This window comes from Dipteris shenzhenensis, chromosome 25 (genome assembly GCF_047967505.1).
Source record: "Dipteris shenzhenensis isolate YYH24624 ecotype China chromosome 25, Dip_SZ_1.0, whole genome shotgun sequence".
Classification (NCBI taxonomy): Eukaryota; Viridiplantae; Streptophyta; class Polypodiopsida; order Gleicheniales; family Dipteridaceae; genus Dipteris; species Dipteris shenzhenensis.
The window spans coordinates 15175734-15194954 of record NC_141620.1 but is presented as its reverse complement, the minus strand read 5'-3'; the positions used below and the strand labels follow the sequence as shown (position 1 = coordinate 15194954).

The following is a 19221-nucleotide window of genomic DNA, read 5'->3' as shown; positions in this document are numbered from 1 at the left end:
ACGCATCTCGCTTGCTTGCATAGCCATTGACTGAGCATTGATTAACCGATTGCAATAACCAAGCAACCCCGCATGTCCATTTCCAACAAACCAAACTAGCTCATGCGTTGTATGGAAAGGAGGGCTCTTTTGGTTGGCAAGATCTAAAGGATACAAGGACCCTTCTACCCAAAGATCGAGATGCTTCTTTCCTTGCAAACGAAGACTATGGATTTTGGAAGCTCCCCTCAATCCTAGACTACATGTGCTTGCATATTTAGCCTCCAACTCTAAGTGAACTTGGTCCTTGTTAGAGACATCCTCGAATGGTGCCATGAATAAAAGAGTGTAGAGAAGGAGAAGTTTTGGAGAAGCAGGCTTGAAGCAACAACACACAAGAAGGGGGAGGGCGAGGAGGAGGAGGGATGGGGAAGGGAGGACCAATAGCTGAAGAGGAGGGAAGGGGTGTGGACCAGCAAGTGTGGAGGTTGAGGAGGAGTAGGCATGGAGGAGGAGGGAGGGAGGAGGGAGGGGCAAAAGGGAGGGAAGAGGAGCAGGCGTGGAGGAGGAGGGAGGGGGAGGGGAGGAGGAGCAGGCGTGGAGGAGGGAGGGAGGAAGGCGTGGAGGAGGGAGGGAGGGGGAGGAGGAGGAAGGGGGAGGAGGGAGTGAGGAGGGGGAGGGGGAGGGGGAGGGGGAGGGGAAGGAGGAGGGAGGGGGAGGAGGGAGTGAGGAGGGAGAGGGGGAGGGAGGGAGGAAGGGGGAGGGGGAGTAAGGGAGGGAGGAGAGAGGAGGGAGCGAATTCAAAATTCAATATTGAAGGCCTTCCCAAAGTTATTCCTACAAGCGATCCATCTTGCGAATGACAACTCGGGTTGACGTTCTGGAACATATAGTTCCTCCTCTAAGCAATCCATCTCGTGAATGACAATGTTGGGTCGCTAAGGAAACCAATTCAAAAGGGCTTCATCTTCCACAAGACAATAGTCATAAGAAGTCTTGTTGTTGTTATCATGACTAAACCGAGTCCACAATGAAAGGCTGTGAGTAGTAGTGAGGGAAGACAAAAGAGGTGGCTAAAAATAAGCAAGCAGAGAGAGAACTAAGAGCTAAGGGAGAGTGCACTCCACGGTGGCTTGCATTCAATTTAATTACCACTTAATTACCAATCATCAACATGAGACTAGCATGGTGGCTCCTTCATGATTATTACCATGCAATCTAAGGGTCTATTTGATGCATCTAGACGTGGGTAATCTTGCCTAATATTTCTCTTATCATGGGCAATCTTGCCCATCCATATAGCCTTGCATGATTATTTGCACATCCCATCATGGTGGCTCCTTCATGATTATTTGGTTGTCCTCTTGCAGTTAAACACTTGCAGTTAAACATCAGTCACCACGGTGGCATGATCGGATTTCGATTAATTTAAGGTAGCTTATTAAGATGGCTCATGATTATTTGGATGGCACAACCCCTGTCCTCCAGTCACCATAGTGACTCGGATTTTGATTAATTTAAGGTAGCTTATTAAGATGGCTCATGAGTATTTAAATGGCCCAACCAGACCTCCGGTCATTGTGGTGCCTGGAATTTTGATTAATTTAAGGTGTGTTTAATCATGGTCCCGAACATAATTTGGCTACTTTGCACTCATTTTCCCCTGCTCTTCTCTTTTCTACGGTCTCTCTTCCCCAAATCTTCCCTTGCCATCCTCTTCTCCTATAGCCTCTCCTTCCTACATATCATGGCCTACTACCCAAGAACCTTCCGATAGCTATTTTCTTGTCTAAGGTGCCTTTTGTAAGAGCAAAGGTAAGAACTTGATCCCATGGAGAGGGACTATGATTACATGCCTAGTTGTTCAATATGAACATCGTGGAGAGGGTGAATATTCTACCCTTTCTCTTTGTTTCATGAATCATGTCAACTGGCCATAAGATGGCTTATGATATAAGTTTTTGTGTAGGACATGGAACATGCTCAAAGGGGAATTGAGAGAGAGGCAAAAGTGAGGAGTGCATAAGGAAACAAAAAAGGTGGTGGTGAGACTGTGTCAAGAGGTTTGTGAGAGTGCACGAGACTCTCCACAAGATCTATCATTGGCCTACTTTAGAGAGGTCTTTGGAATAGTCAGGAATTTAGAATTCCCCTGAGATGTGGGTTGTTGACTCAAAGAGAGGCCAGATTTGTTGCTACCACGTTTGCTCAACTCTGGATCAACCTAGGCTGAATCGGCCTACGAGCAACATGGTATGTTGACCTTTGGACTTAAGTGATCAGATCACTAAGTTAGGGATGGTTCTCTCTCAATTGGCTTGGCTTGCTAGTATAGCTGATGTGCTTTCTCATATTCTTGGTTTGTTAAAGGTCAATGGCATAGGTATGCACCATTTGACACTCTGAAGATTTGGTTGCATAGATTACCTTGGGTGAGGACTGCCATACCATCACTTCGGCTCAATTTCCTTCTCGTGTTGTTGGGGGGCTCTAAGGCTCTCAACAATTACTGAGTTTTAAAAAATGTAATCTCGTTTATTGAAGTTTTGCTCCATGAGGCTATCAGAAATTTTGTTGAGTTGATAATCTTTATAAATTGTCTTTGGATATAGATGTAATGTCTGTTGTTTAACTTTTGCTCAATGAGGCTCTCAACAATTGCTAAGTTGTTATAAGTTGTCTTTGGATGTAATGTCTTTGTTCAACTTTTTCTCTCAGCAATGGCTGAGCTGTTATACTTTTCGGGTGTAATCTCTTTAAGTTTCAACTTTAATATAAATAATGCTATTATTGCAGTCATTTTTGTTGGTAGATGTTGCTACTGGTTGCAATTGTTGCACAAGAAATTGGTGAACGAGGAAACATAGTTTCCTTGGTTTTAGGATTAATAGCAAGCAGCACCAAAATAGTTCCAAGAACCAGCGTGGTGGTCACAAGGAGCACATTTTCCTTGGTTTATGAGTAACTACAACTCACACTAAAATAAAACCAACACAATGGTTGCACATGAAAATATATTTTCCTTTGTTTTAGGATTACCTGCAAGTAGCACTGAAATAGTTCCAAGAACTAGCATGGTGGTTGCATGGAAATACATTTTCCTTGGTTTAGAATTAACTACAACCCAATAAAATAGAACCAGCATGATGATTGCACAAGGAAACACACTTTCCTTCATTTAGGATTAAATTTAAAACAAAGGAAAATATATTTCCTTCATTTAGCAGTAGCTTTTAAACAAAGAAAACTAGAGAGCAATAGGTAGATGACAGGATAGACTGTGGATAGTCTGATGTACAAAGATGCAACATAGAGACTTCACAAAAGAGGGTAGAAATGCTCATGTAGTGACATGTGTCAAGCTATGTGGAGCATCAAGTCATGATAGATTGTGCCTCATTACGCTAGTAAGGCAATCATATGTTGGGAAAAATTCCAGCGAGAGCAAGAGTCCACCCCAAATTCAAAATATTGCCCACTCACACATTGCATTGTGGACCCATAATTGCCCCAATAATAGTTCCATGATTGCTACACCCGATCGTGCATCAACCCTGTAGTTCTAGTATGTGGACTTGTACTACTAGTATCGTGGTAACTACCATCAAGATAATGCCTATTATCTTGTTCACTAGTGAATATTGTTTTAGGTTGCCCTTGCGATCACATTTTTTTCATGCACTTTTGGAATGAGCATGACAATCGTGAATGACAAGTTAACTTAAACATGAAAACCTTAACAAAGTCTTGAACACCACCTAACCTACCTTCTATTTAATACATTTCATCCATTAGTCTAATACAATATAGGCTAGAAATCTTGTAATGACATGGGCATTAGAGACTTGAGTGGAGGACTTAGTGAGAGTATCATATGAGAAAACAACACTAGGACGAGTTCTAGGATTCCAAAATGTTGGATTCTAAATGGTATGTTTAACACACCCATGATTCTTGGTTCCTCATAAGATCTTATTTTTAGTTTCAAAGTTTCTTAGGTAGCTTGAAGATCCTAGTGTATATGACAACAAGTAATATTGATAGTGCCACATGCACATGGGACAAAAATACTAGTGCTACATGGGTGCTACATGGTTAAATCTAGGAGCCTCAACATGGGTAGCACAAGAGGAAACATACCATGCATGCACATAATTTATCTGAAAGGTTGTAGACATTCTAGGGGATAATGAAGGTAGCATTAATGGTTGAAATAGTGCCCATGTATGGGATAGGAGGAGTTCCTATAAAAGGGCCAAAAGGAGGGCAAACAGAGTTGTTGGTACATAGGTCAAGAGTATAGGCCACAACTATCTTTGTCATGATAAAAGAAATTGTTATCAAGCAAATATTGTGAAGCAATCACCTCAAAATGACAATAGTGTACTAGTGTCCAATGTACATCTTTGCTAAGAATCAATTTGCAATAAGCTTGCCTTAGGCACTGATGATGTAGCAAAGGAAGCTACAAGGAATTGAGAGCATTTTACCTTATGGGGAGGAGCCCACATTAGTATGTATTATCCTACATCCTAGTCACACTAAGAGTGGGGGAAATTATCATTATAAGTTCACATTACACCCCTGATGGCATTGGTATTTGATAATGATTGGCCTAGCACCAAGGGGGGTGGAGGGGGGGTATTGAAACATGTAATGCTAGAGCTACTAGAGAGGGGTATTGAAGAAAAAAGTAGTAATTGGATGAGGGTGATTGTGATAGCCAATTATTGGCTGGAAGCATCTAGAAGGACGTGATGGATTGTGTATCTTGGCCTATTTAAGGAGGCTTTGTCTTATGAGAGTACGTCAATTACGTTGCGTATGTAGCCTTTCTCTCACAATGTGTGTCAACTCTGAGCCTCCATAGGTTTCAAGAGGTGGGTGCTCCACCCACATTAACACATTATTCAACATTTTTGTACTTACCACTTGGAAAAAAATTTCAATGTAGTCACTTCCACACAATAATGACGGGCTAGTAAAACCCAAAATTGTAATAAAAAAAAGCTAAAGTTGTAAAGAGGTCACCTCTATTGAGTAAGGATCTAATAGACTCCAAAACTAGATACATTTGTGACAATGCATAGTTTACCTCGACATCTTCTTTCTTGAGTCCTAAATAGTGAAATATGAATACATATTACATAGAGTTTTTAACCATTTCTAATAAGAGTAATCCAAGAATTTTCTAAACTATGCATGTAAAGATGCACCATTTATTTATAATGAGGCATAAGCTTTATTGTACTATAATTCTGAGTCATTCTAAGTCATTGGATTGCAATAATAGACCACGAAAATGATGTTTAATATATGAGTGACTACTATTGGGGACTATGATATATTTTTGCACATTATGTCCATGCCTTTTTTGGAAACTCTAGGAATGAATGCTAATGTTCACATCCACCTTTGTCAAATCATCTTGGTTTGGAACGTAGTTTTGCAAGAAACCCTCATAAATTTTTTGTTGTCTATTTCCTTATGTTGAAGACTTTTAAAGACCTTTGGTTCATACCACAAAGCTAATAATGTGTTAGGGATTCCTTCCTCATTTTTTGCTCTTTGAATAACATTTGGCACCCAAATTTGTCCACCTAGGTCATCCAAGCTTGATTTTGCATTAAGTGCCCAAAACGTAACAAAAATTCCCTCTCGGATCTTATCATATGGTATAAGATCAAGACATGTCTTGTCAACATGCATCAACTCTTTGTTTTAAATGTGGCTCAACCATTCTCTTTAGGATAGGCACTTCGCTTCCTTTTGAGAAATTTCTTTTTTTTTTCCAATTCAAGCTAATGTTTTCTCCATAGTCAAATCATCACTTAACTTTAACTATCTAGAGATAACACCTCGATAACACTAACTATTTGATCTTTCGTTGATGTGTATGGACAACAGATTTTAAACTAATGAGCATAGAACACAAATGCAATATGTATATATTCTTTCTCTCTCTCTCTAGGAATTACTAGCCTCGATTTGAAAGATGTAGTAAACATCCATGTGCTTCCTTTAGCCTTCCGTATTACTTTCATGATGGATATTGGCAAGAACATGCATAAGGGGATTTTTAATTCAACTTTCATACATAAGGGATACTTTAATCATCTCAAAACTTTCAAAAGGGGTGTATATAGGTTTAAAAAATCCGTAGGTAGGGGGTTTTTATCATACCCCTTGATTGCACATGCTATATGGTGTTTTTACATAGTCCCCCCCCCCCCCCTTTCAGGCATTCTTACTATCATTTTCATGTAAATTATCAATATCCCATGAAGTATTCGTAGATGCATGTGCAGGTCTATAAGGAGAAACCATTATGTCATATAGAGAGCAAAATAGTCAAGTAAGGGGTAGTTTTAAATGCAATGTATCCTTATTGAGATATTCATGGCTAAGGAATAGAATAAACAAGCTCAATGTGTGAACTCATGTTTCTTGTAGACTCCTAGGAGGCAGCTATTAAAGACTCAAGACAAGCAATAAGGGCATGTGGTAGAGAGGTCAAGAGGGACAGGTTGAAGAGGATTAAGGATCTTCAGGCTCATCTTAATAATTTGTAGGTCAAAATTAATAATGGATATAATTAAACCATTCAACAATTTCTATTAATCAAGGAGAGTTTGAGAAACCTGGAAGTGAGGGATTTGTTATAGTAAGAGGGTCTAGCTAGACATAGGAGGTTGGGAAAGATGAAAGACCCCCTAAGGAAGACTTTAAATATTTAAAGAATAAGGCTATTAGAGAAAAGACCCTTTTGCTTAGATAGGGAGATAAAACTACTACAATTGAAGAAGAAACCCTTGAGTTAATTATAAAGAATTCCAAAAGTCTAATTGGCTAAGAAATTTTGGAATCAGAGGAGAAGGTTGTGGCAACAGAAAAGTGTTTCAGTCTCGAGAGAGAATAGTGCTAGGGTATATCAGCTTGATGTTGGATAGTCCCTTGTCCTTGGAAGAAATGGAAATTGTAGCTAAATTTATGAAACATGGTAAAACTCCATGTTTGGATGGTTAATGGGTGGAGTTTTACCTACATTTATCGGAGAAAATTGGTCCTCATCTCCTAAGGGCTGCCAAGGAAGCAATTAAGGAAGGTAGTTTTCATAGAATCCTAAACTTAGGAGTTATAAAACTAATCTATAGAGATGGCCCAAAAAGAGTATTTAGGTATTCAATGTTTCTTATAAGATCATTTCAAAGGATTTGGCTTTCTCAAAATTTCCCCAAATAGGAGTACATTTTGTAGGGAGGGACAAAAGAGTTTCATAAAATAGACATATTCTTGAGGCAATAGTCAATATATGGGAAGTACTAGAATGGGCAAAGAAGCAAAGTCAGTATGGCATAATATAATAATATTGAATGGACATTCATTGTTGAGAGTATGAAGAGTGCAGGGTTTGGTCCCATTTTTGTCAGCATGATTGAGACATTACTTAAAGGCTTTTCTACTTAAAGGCTCTCTCTTAGGTACAATTGAGCTTACTTGCTCCTCCACTTGGTAAGGATGCCCCATATCCCCTCTTCTATTTGCATTAGTAGAAGATGGTTTAGGATGGTTAGTACAAACGGAGGTTAACAAGGGAATGCTTAATGGAATCACCTTGAGTGTTGTTGGGTAGAAGACACAACTTATCAATGAATTATTTGTTGATGATACCAATTTTACAGTCAATAGCAAGGGTGGTTCTATTTAGATCTTGAGGTCTCAAATAGACATCTTTTCACTAGCATTATGCTCAAAACTTAGCCTGATAAAGACCTATTATGACCTTAAAGGACAAGATATACGATTTCTTAGGAATCATTTTTGGACTTCTGGGTATCCCAATGGGGTTTGGAGTTATAGAGGAATAGAGATGTGATTGGGTAATTGATAGAATGTTCAAGAGATTTCTCCGGGAGGTAAGATTCCTAGAAGGTTAGATGGTGACTTTAGGACGTAAAGATAAAGGTCAGACGGTAGTTAGTGACTTTAGGTAAGATTCCTAGAAGGTCAAATGGTAGTTAGTGACTTTAAGTAAAGAGAAAGGCCACTCAGTATCCCAAACCTAAAATAAATGACCTATAAACTTTGAACCTCATAGAATATTTTAAAAGCCTTATAGAGTGAGGACAAGATTTGGACCTCATTGCTTCATAGGGACTTGTAGCTTGTTCATCTAGCAGGTCACCCTAGCTGGGTTGGCTTTTCAAACATGGTTTCCTTGGTGAGTCATACACCTTTTGTGAGAATGGTAATGAAGGATCAGTAAGGTTTAGAGATAACAAAGCAAGAGGTCCCAATGGCAACAAGAGATAGAGGAGGTTAGCTAGAAGTGGGATGGAAGATGAAGGGATGATAGTGAAGTATTAGTTAAACTAAAAAGATAACAAAGCAAGAGCTTCCAAGTGCCGGCAATGAATCTCATTTCTCAAGTTTAAAAAAGGAAACATGTTACTATTTTAGAGTGTCATCAATCACTTCGTGTATCACTAAGCAAATGAATTATCCTTTATTCTAGCAACACATATAATGATGCAACTTGGTATTTGTTGGAACCTACTATATGCATTTTCATGAGAATTCAACCACATCTAATGAATTGGAGCAATGTATTGCAGGAATGGGTTTGTTTAGCATCAACTTTAGTAATGTGGTACATGTCACTAGGCATGATCAATTCTTTTTTTTAAAAGTGGCGTCGCTAATTCTTCTTACCATATCTAAAAGATAAGATCATTGTTAATGGCCCTCATGTAGAGTTGTGGTGGCCACGAGATGACCAAGGTTGGCCCTTTAGGGATGACATGTATGCTCAAGGGTGTTAATATTAAGATGATCAAGGTCTCATGTGTATTGATCATAGGGATTACATATGTGCAAACCACATATCAAAAAATTCAACAAATAGGCATGTGACCCAACTACTTGAATGTGACAAAGCCAAACGATTAAGATAATCTTTCAATACCAAATCACTAGCACTTTATGCAACCCAACCCACCCCCCTCCCCCCCTCCCCCCTCCTCCTGTCTCTCTCTTTCTCTCTCTCTCTCTCTCTTATTAAAGTAGACTACTTGTTGATTAAGGTAGAAGGACCAATGACCATGGTCGCCAATTGCATGCCATGCATCAAGTACCTAACAACACAAAAAGAAGTGCAAGAAAAAGGAAACAATTTCAATAGTAGCATACCTACAATATTTTACTCTTACATGCCAAATTTACCAATAATTTTAAAACTTTTGCTTCTTCAAGAAATAGAGGATAATGTATTAATGGATGATATCTAGCTTGTTAACAACCATGAGTGTTTATCACAACTACTTTAACAAACTAGTCTATTAACTTTGCTTTGATAGTAGGTATTGATGTAGCAGATGCTTAGATTTGAATTTTCCAATTGTCCAATTACTAATCAACTATTTTAAGAATAGGTTTTAATGTAGAGCTCTCCAAATTTGCTTTGATTTTAGAGTAGTTTTCACCAATTGGCCTAAGTACATTTGGTCCCCATGTAAAAGTCCTATCTTTAACGTGAAGGGCACCAGTGGAGACAACAAGACCAAGCCTAACATTTAGATGGAAACAAAATATCTTTGTATAATATATTTGAATCCACACACATAATGATTCTTGGGGAAGAAAAAGGGCACAAAAAGAACATGTGACAATTGGAGAAGTGATTGGGATTGGGAAGGTTGTGGCTTAACCATTCCCCTAAGAGGAAAGGGTAATGGCATAAGTGCACGCAATTTGAATAGAAAGCTTATAGCTTTCTTCCTCACATGACAAGACTCTTCGGGCCTTTGGGGATGCACTACTAAGAAACCCTATGTATCATGTGCATTCAAGGCGTGTTTTAAAAAACCCTCAGCTAAAATCCCCCCCCCCCAATAAAACCACCCTCTTTTCTTATGAACTACCGGATTTTTAAAAAAAAGTTGAAAACCCCTTGTGTCATTGTAATCTGGATATGTGACAATTGGAGAAGTGATTGGGATTGGGAAGGTTGTGGCTTAACCATTCCCCTAAGGAAAGGGTAATGGCATAAGCACCCAATCCATACACTAACATTGAATTCTACTTTTGAATGCACTCAATACACTAACATTATGTCAGGTGAAACCCCAGCTTAGGGCATAGAAATCTTCCCTCATGTAGTATGTGAAGAATTAAATCCCATTCATGTAGTATGTGAGAAGAATTAAGGCAGAAGCTTAAGAAAGGTTAGTGCTAAGAGGTACGCTTCTGAGATATGAGCTAAGAGGTATGCTTCTCAGACATGAAATCAGAGCTATTGATGAGATATGCATACAAGAGCTCGTTCCACGAATCTGGAACCCCCGGCAGGCACCAGTGAGTGCAATCTTCGGCTCTCTTTCGTCCCTGCCTCTGCCCATTATACACTGACGGATGCGCTTCTTGCCTGAAATCCGATAACCTGCTTATGTTGAGTATCTTCACTCCCACCTTCATCTCTTTTATCACTTCTTCCATTAGCACCATCACCGCTGGATATTTTGCAAGCATAGAACTGTTGACCACCGGCTGCGTCTCATTGTGGCATCTTCCACCTGCGTTCCAACTACCTCCCCTGGAATAAGATCATAACTGGGATGAGAAATCTGCTTCTTCTTACTTTAGATTTGTGAATACGCTTGCAGTTAATCTGAGAGAAGAATTTCAAGTGTCATATATGGGATCGAAGAGATGCTTATAGAACATCTTCCTGCTGGTAGGTGTGGATGAAAAGGTAAAGCTTGCCTGAAATGTCTTGGTGAATAGCTAGTGAAGAAGACTTGTGTAGTCGTTTGCTTAACAGATTTGTCCACCCAGGCTGCCCACGTTTTCATAGCCTTTCTCAAGGCGACCATCAAATCCAACTTCTCATAGAGTTTGTCCGCATCTTGGTAATACTTGATCTTCATCTTCCTATCATAAAGCCAACAAGATAAGGACGATTCGCCAGTCAGTATATGTATGTGTACACCGCTGTGCAAACCCTACTCCCTGGTCTTTTAGGATGTCAGTATTTGTTCAAGCTCGGATCTTTAAGGTTTAAGCTTATATACGACTGCAATTGACTACCCCTGTGAGACGAGAGTGCTTACCCCCTCGTTGTTTTCCAGGGATTCCACCAGTGCCCCGTGTTAAAGATCAGTACATCTGCCTCTTTCCAATTTGTCAGCGCCTCACTTTTGTCAATCTTGTCCAACTGCAGAGACCGAATCGGCCTTTTTTGTGTATCTTTGAGCCTTTCTTCGACTACATCCACCAAGAAATTAGAACGGCGGAACTCTATCATGCAGTCGTAATCCTGAAATCATGATTCAAATGGATGCTCGGTTTCGATTCTGGAACTAAACTTCTGGAAACAGTACTACTATTCTGGAAAGCAAGTATAAGCTGTAAACACTCACCACAAACTTGAAGGCGAAATCGTCTCCTTCCATGTACATCTCTAAAATTCTGCTTCTGTTGGGCATTCCTTCTCTTAAGAGGCACATCATGGATTCAGCTTGGTTACCGCTCAGCGAATCGCCAACGAAAACCATCCGTTTACGCCTCAACGCCTCCAACAAAACCGTGGCATTAAATCTACAGAAACATTGCCAAGATTCTGAACTGCTTACTGCGAATGCAGATAGAGACAAGGGCAGGGAGGGGCAAATAGCACAAAGACTTCTTTGATCGTCGACCTGGGGGAGGTTACCTTGGAATCTGACAGTCCTTGGGTTTCCATCTCCATCTTAAGTACCCCAAATCGCGCCTACCGTTAGGCTGGCAGTTGTATCGTTCCTGCACATACGGACAGGAGCCAGGTTTGTAAAGCGGGTAACCGTCATCGTGTACCCACTTTCCCACAGTGACATCGCAAACTCCGGACGAAACATCTTTTGCAGGAGCGTTTCCATCGCGAATCGTAATTTCAACAGGAAGCTCCCGCATCGTGTTGCCACCATTTTTGGGCTCGAAGGTTGATCCGTTGTGGATCTGATCGAAGACCCTTGCAGCAATGGTTGAGCCGGATTTGGGCAGACTGAGGTAGCCATATGCAGAGAAACTGGGGGGCAGGCGTAGAGGCTTGGGATGAGCAACATGAAAGAGGAAGAGGAAGAAGAAAAAGGTGAGGCCAAGGAGGGGAAGGAGCCATGGATAAAGGTGGGTGCGAGGAGCGGCCGGAGAGGGCATGGAAGGCAAGCGGGAAGGGGAGGCAATACTTGCGAGACGCTTGCGTGCAAATCATTCTGTCAATCTACACCTAGTACGAGGGAGGCAACTGCAGGAGGTGTTTTGTGCATGGGAGGGATATCTGAGAGCGGTAGATTCGTGGGAGACAGGGCGATACATAGCTGAGTCTCAAGACGTGAACGATATTTTATGCAGATTGATCATTCCTCGAGACACACCTGATCTCTCGCTCACGCTCATCTCCTGCTGCAACAGATGTATGGTGCCCTCACTTTCATGGCCAACAACTCATAGATAGAATCTCATTCTGCAAACTTTGGCCCAGCTCATCCTGCATCTAGCTGGGCAAAATCAAGGAGCGTGAACGACGTCGTCGGTGTTTTGTGGATATTTGAGAGCGGTAGATTCGTGAGGGGTAGAGCCATGCATCGCTCATTCTCTAGAGGCATGTTTTCTGCAGACTGATCCCTCGAGGTTTAGGCATCTCTTGCAAGCTTCAAGTGCAATAATTCCTGGAGACTAGTGAGCACACTCATCTCTTGCAACAGAGTGTCCTCCCTTACAATATGCAGCAATCTCAGCGTTTACAGATGGTAGCTCGTAGAATTTGAAAAACAATCTCCTCGTGACTTTAATATCGGTTCGTCACCCTTGTTGCCCTCGCCACATAGTACAAGATTCTTGTAGGTATATCTTGGCTAGGTTACTTAGATGGGTCTCTTTTGAGGTAGGGTTCATCCTATCTAACGTTAATTACTTCCCTTACGTACATTCTATCTAGTAAGAACACATTTCACTATCTTCTTCAAGCTTCTCCATGGCACCTTTGCTCTCTACTCCCTCCGATTGCTTTTCGTTCCCAGTCTTCAGATGATGTTTTGTATATGTTGCTATTAGGCTGGGTTCACACCACCCCTTGTCCATCCTTCAAAAGGTGGTGCGAAGGACTGCCGTTCTAGTTAGCCCAATAGGAGGTGTGGGCTTGAACACCGACACAAAAGATTTGTGTCCGGCCCATGAAGGTCACCCACTCCATGGCCAACTCCTCCATCTGATACATGATTTGCCCATTCCTGTTAGATATCAATGCTCCACTCTCGTGTAACTACGCGGGAACTAGCTAACTCTACTTGTAAGCCCCCCATATGAGAAGAAGGTATTTGAGTACCGGTAGGTCCTGGTTTAGACACCAGATGGGAGCCATGTGTGGCCTGATGGCTGGACGGAGTTGGCACACTGCCAACTAGGCTATATGCAAGTGCGGGAACGCATCCCATGACTAACTGCACTGAGGGTAGACGAAGCTTTTCCCAGGGCATCCCATGTTGAGATATCGAGCTCCACTCATGATATGCCAAGGTGACCGTTGTGCATTTATGTCACCGACTTGTTAGCTGCAGATGCGGTTGGTACACCGCCCATGAATAATAGCTGGATGATATTTATCCTTATGTACTCTAGTTCGTGGCTCAGTTAGTATGCCACCTTAGTTAGCTGAGTTTGGTTTGAGACCCACATATAGGGTTCTTCTATTTCTTTGTACTAGAGTTCTTTTGGCTTTCACAACTTTCAAAAGCCAGGTCAAGCTTGTGCACAGCCCTATCGTAATCTTCTTGTAGGGTCTTGTAGCTTACTCTTTGGACTTCCAACACTATTTCGAAAAAGCAACCCTCATTGTGGCTACTGCAAATTGCTCCACTATGGCTACTGCAACTTGCTCCAACGTGGCTGTTCTCTACATCCTTTGTGGCTTGGAGAGCTGTTTCATTATCTTCTCCACCCCGGCTACTCTCTGCCCCATCATTTTTGGCCTTGAAGCTCTCTCGCAGTTCTTGCAGATGTCACGTTTTTTGTTTTTGCATTCTCCCTTTTCAGCTCCTCCATCATCTAGTCTTTTTCTATGTTCAATGTGTTTTGCATGTTGCAGAGCCATTTGTAAAGACCCTCCTTTTCGGCTCTCTGATCTTTAAGATCCTTTCGCATATTTTCTAGCTCCTTGTCTGCCATGTCCCCGTCACTTCTCACTTCTTCGAGCCTATCTCGAAGCTCCTTGATGCGCTTCTCTACTTCTTCTCTTCTATGCCTTTCCAATGTGACCTCTTTTTGTAGCGGCCTCAGTTTGCTCTTGTGACTGCAAGGCCCTCACTTGTGCCTCCTCTACCTTGGCTTTTGCACATTCCCTGAGACTTTTCTCAAGTTGTGCTGCCTTTGTTGCATCGGTGGCTTTCTCTTGTAGAAAAGTCACCTTCTAAGACATCTACTTATCATATTGCTCAAAAATCCCTTTAAGGGTAGATGCCATCAGGTGCATTGCAACTGCAGTGGATTGAGATGACAATTGGGATTTGCCATCCATATAATTCTTCAGGTTGGTTAACATGCTCTTGGAGATCACCCTTAAGAAAGATACATCAGTTCCTTTAAGTTGCTCTACTGTTTCTTGAACTTACTAGAATTGCATTCAATCACACTTTCATTGATGGTAATCTTCTGACCTTAATAGACTAGTTGCCCCTCCTTCACATTCACCTCCTATACCAACTTGGTGAAGTTTTGGAGAGAATCCAAATTGGTCTTTTGAAGAGCGAGAGAGGAGCTGCCATATGTCACAATTTCAAGATCAGGGCCCGAAGGGGCTCTCGCACTGTGCTGCAGAGGGGGAGGAAAGATTGTGTGAGGAGCTTCCAGATTGTGCAGGGTCCATTACAAGAGGGGATAGAAGTTGCAGGAAGAGTGCAAGGGAGATAGAAATGTTTGAGAGGGATAGAACATGAAACAATGAAGGAAATGGAATAGTGGAGGCTTGAGTTTGTAGTTCGAGAGCAAGGGAGAAAGAAATGGTCGAGAGGGATAGAAGACGAAATAGTTAGGGGAATGGAATAGCAGGGGCTTAAGTTTGTAGCCCGCTGACTACACTATTAAGGTGAGAGCCACCACGGTAGTTGGCCCGAATTTTGTTTAATTCAAGAAGGTAGTACTACCTTGCATGGTAATGAGTGATTAGAGGTGGTGGCATCTAAGATTCATAGCCACATCTGTGGTGGCAGCTAAGACCCACCAGGTTGGCAGTTAATTACCATCCACCACAGTGGCCCACAATTACTCACCTTCTAGTTAATTAATGTAGTGGCCTTAGTATTTTCAGAGCAGTGTACTCTTGACTTGTTGGGGGGCCGTAATCTAACTCCTGGCAATGTACATGGTCTTCGGCCTCTCCATCGTATCGTCCTTTGGCTCCCTAAAAATGTTTAATGCAATAAGCTAGACTGGAGGAAAATTGACTTGTACAAATTTCCTCTTGCTCAGATGAGGCTCTCAATAATGGTGGTTGGATGTAATCTTTTGGCCTCTAAGACTCTCAACAATCTTTTGGCTCACTGGATGTAATGTTTTGGTCTCTAAGGCTCTCAGCAATTGCTGAGGTTTTATTACATTTATGTAATCTCTTTTTGTTCAATTTGAGGCTCTCAATATGCATTGTTGTTAACTTTTATATTTTGAATGGTTATGGTCACTAGCTGTAACCTTTTGGCTTTTAAGGCTCTCAGCAATTGCCAAGTTTTTATAAATGTTAGATTATTTGTTCAATTTTTGCTCGGTATAAGTTGTTAATTTTTATATAACTTGTTATTGGACGTAGATTTACATTGTAATTTCTTTTGCTCAATTTTTACTCGATAAATTGTACTTTTGCCTCATTTATATTTACTGCAATGAGGACTAAAATGCCAAGAAAGACAAACTACGATTTCCTTGGTTTATGACCAAAATAGCACTAAAATAACTCTAATGACCCATCATTGTGATTGCATGGAGACACATCTAGAAAATAACAATTAAACTTTCACAAGATGCAATTGACAATATGGCCCTTGAGGGTTCCCCTCTAGGGGCAAGTGCCATATCGACATGCATTATACAATATCCAGGATGCCACTGGATAGAAATGGCATGTTAATATGGCCCTTGCCCCTAAAGGGGACCCCTTAAGGGCCATATCATCAATTGCATTTTGCTTGGTTACACAACGGAATACATTTTCCTTGGTACACAAATATATAACTCCAAGAACCAGTGCAGTGGCTGTCATAGATCTCCTATTTGCCATCGCGCTGGCCATGGTCATCATAGACCTCCTCCTATAATACGTAAAAATAGGTTACAAAGATATAACTCCAAGAACCAGCGTGGTGGTCTCTCCAAGACAACCTTGAATTCTAGGTGATGATAGGTCATCAGGCCAGAGACTACTCTGAGGCGATGCTCAGAATGATAGATTATGTCTCATTATTATGCAAAAAACTAGCGCGATGGTCTCTTCAAGCCAACCTATGATTTGTATGGGCTGTGGGCAAAGATGCGGCAAAAGGCTGCACGATTGACAAGTGGCCAGGCCAGAGACTGCGCTGTGATGGTGTTCAGAATGATAGATTGCGTCTAATTATTACGACAAGAACCAGCGCGGTGGTCTCTCCAAGCCAACCTTCAATTTTAATGATCTGCATGGGTGCGATTCCCACTTACAAGTGGCAAAGATGTGGCAAAAGGCTGCACGATGATAAGTGGTTAGGCGGCTTAGGCCAAAGACTATGCTACACGAAACAGTGCAAAGCTGTCGTGTGTCGAGCTATGCAATGATCAAAACAAATAGATTGCGTCTCATTATTATGTGAGTGCGCCTTCATGACATCAAGAAAATTTTTTGTGAGAGCACGGGTTCAAGAAAAATTGAAATATTTACCCAAAAGCGCATCGTGTCATGGCCCCAAAATGGCCCCCAAAATAGTTCCATGATTGGCAAGCAAACGTTGACCCACTAAATCCTTCTTATTCTAACCATAAGCACTTTCTGACCCTTGAATCCTTCTTCCTCTCACCATATTCACTTTCCAACTCTTGAATCCTTCTTTTTCTCACCATACTCACTTTCCAACCCTTGAATCCTTCTTCTTATCACCATAATCTACAAAGCTACTTTCTAAAACCCTCTCATGGCTCCAATGCAAGATTCCTTTACGATGTGGTGCTTGGTATAGTTGATAGAATAGCAACAAAGCATAGAATGCAACTTGCAAGCTACACGATGCATGCTCATTGTAATAATCTAAAATTTTTTGGCAGCTCATGGTGGAGCAAGCAAGGATAGGGTACAAGCTACAAGGTGCATGAGGCATAACTTCTCAAGCTTCTCAAGTAGGATGAACATCATTCAAAATGATTGTTATGCCTCATGAACATGTTGCTTTGTTGTTGTTGCCTTATTCATGTTGCTTATTAGTGTTTACCCAAAGATGATTTTAAAGAAATCCTCTTGTCCCCAATATGCATGTGGATGTGCATTTGAGTCAGATGGTGTCATCATTTTGCCTAAATTTATGCTTGGCTAAGAGGCTTTTTTATATTTCAACTTTTTGCTGTGCCTTTTGCCATTAGTTCTTGCCTCTAATCATCCCCTTCATAGTGATTAGCAATCTTTTTTTAATGAATACCAATAGTACACCCCATTAGCCAAACCTCTTACCAAAAATTAGTTGTGCTAAGAAGAAAAAGTATTGTATAAGCAAAGAAAAGCAACCATGTCAAAACTAGGTTTGAAGAAGGTTGTGAAATCCTTTAACAAAGTTTACATTATAGGGGTATGTGTTGTTAGATATGCTCAATGCCCCATCCTCTTGGTAACCACCAATGGTCCAAGGTGCTCAAGTTGTAAGGCCCCCATATGAGGAGAAGCCATGTGTCTGACTTGCATGTCAGATGAGGTCTATCAATGAGACCGTTGATGGTAGAAAGGTGATTGTGTGGGAGCACCTTGCTCTTGCTAGGGTCTGGGGACCAACTGGCCCCTGGGGGGTCCTAGGGGGACTAGCAACCCCCCTGGTAGGGGTTCGAGGGCAAGAGCCCTCGATGCAACGGTATAGGGAATATTCCTTGAATATTCCATGGACGACTAGTCGGTTCCACCGACTAGGTTGACTAGTCGGCTTCACCGGCTAGGTTAACTCGTCAATTCCACCGAATACGTTGATCTGACTACTGCCCTCATAGCTATAAAGAGGCGACCTCCCTAATCCATTGTACCAGATTAGATCTTCTAGCAGAGGTCCTCCTGCTAGTAGCTCTTCACCTAGTATCTGTCTAGATCGCCATCTAAGCTCCACTGTGGGAGCGCATGGGTGGATGGATCCATCATTTGTACATCAATATTGAAGGAAAATTTTGTTCATCTTCACTTTGCTATGTACTCTATATTCTTTGTTCAGTTTCTATTCCGCTGTGCCGTGTAATTTAACATGTGTATGGGTGTGTCCGAGGGGGGCCACTGTGTTAAAACCGTATATAGCACGTGCAATCAAGGGGTATTAAAAAACCCCCCAATATATGGGATTTTTATAACCTATATACACCCTTTCTGTAAATTTTGAGATGATTAAACTATCCCTTATGTATGAATGATCGCACGTGCTATCTTACATATTCCTTAGTTGCCCCCCTTAGGGGTGTGTGAATGGGTGTGTTAATTAACAAGATTTTGATAAAAAACTCTTTTATGGGATTTTTATTAATACAAAATAAAAAGCGCGCACGCGCATGTGTGTGTATGTAGGGAAATGGCTCTCCATCATCCCAAATATCAAGTCCCCAAATTTCTTTGAAAAACAATGGCTTGGAGGTCCTATGTGTAAGCAAGCGTGAATTTGGGCCATTTGGGCGATGTCGTCTAGCCCAAGTTTGTGCCTATTGCACAAAGGGCCTCCATGCCATCTGTTTTTCACTTGGTTTTCAGGGGAATGGCTCTTCATGCCCCAAGTACAATTTCCCCAAATCTTTTCCCAAAAAACAAGGCCCAGAGACCCCAACTGCGAATAGGCATGAATTTGGGCTCTTTGACCCAAATTCATGCTTGAGGCCTCTAGGCCATTTCTTTTCAAATAGAAAAAATGGCCTAACCAATTCTTTTAATTTAAAAAAACCATCTTAAATCCTCTCTGTTGGCCCCAAATAGCCAATTCTTTAAAATAATTTCAAGCAAAAATGCCTTGTGAAAAAAGAAAT

General features: G+C 41.3%; 1 protein-coding gene across 1 annotated transcript; it reads right to left on the bottom strand.

Annotated features, from left to right (window-relative positions):
• Window positions 1–10236: 10236 nt before the first annotated feature.
• On the bottom strand, window positions 10237–12097 carry LOC147885499 (protein trichome birefringence-like 5). The gene is made up of 5 exons (XM_087397053.1): window positions 11690–12097; window positions 11397–11574; window positions 11088–11293; window positions 10741–10908; window positions 10237–10570 (listed from the first exon to the last, which is right to left on the bottom strand). Exons 1-5 carry the CDS (start codon window positions 11923–11925, stop codon window positions 10237–10239), a joined length of 1122 nt encoding a protein of 373 aa, XP_087253179.1. The 5' UTR covers window positions 11926–12097.
• Window positions 12098–19221: the final 7124 nt, after the last annotated feature.

Excerpts from the sequence above, each read along its gene's own strand:
- LOC147885499 (XM_087397053.1), bottom strand. The coding sequence starts at position 11,925 with ATGCGGGAGCTTCCTGTTGAAATTACGATTCGCGATGGAAACGCTCCT. Across the intron at positions 11,575-11,689 it reads AAGGACTGTCAGATTCCAAG|ATTTAATGCCACGGTTTTGT; the intron begins GTAACCTCCCCC and ends ATGTTTCTGTAG. Across the intron at positions 10,909-11,087 it reads CCCTGGAAAACAACGAGGGG|GAAGATGAAGATCAAGTATT; the intron begins GTAAGCACTCTC and ends GCTTTATGATAG.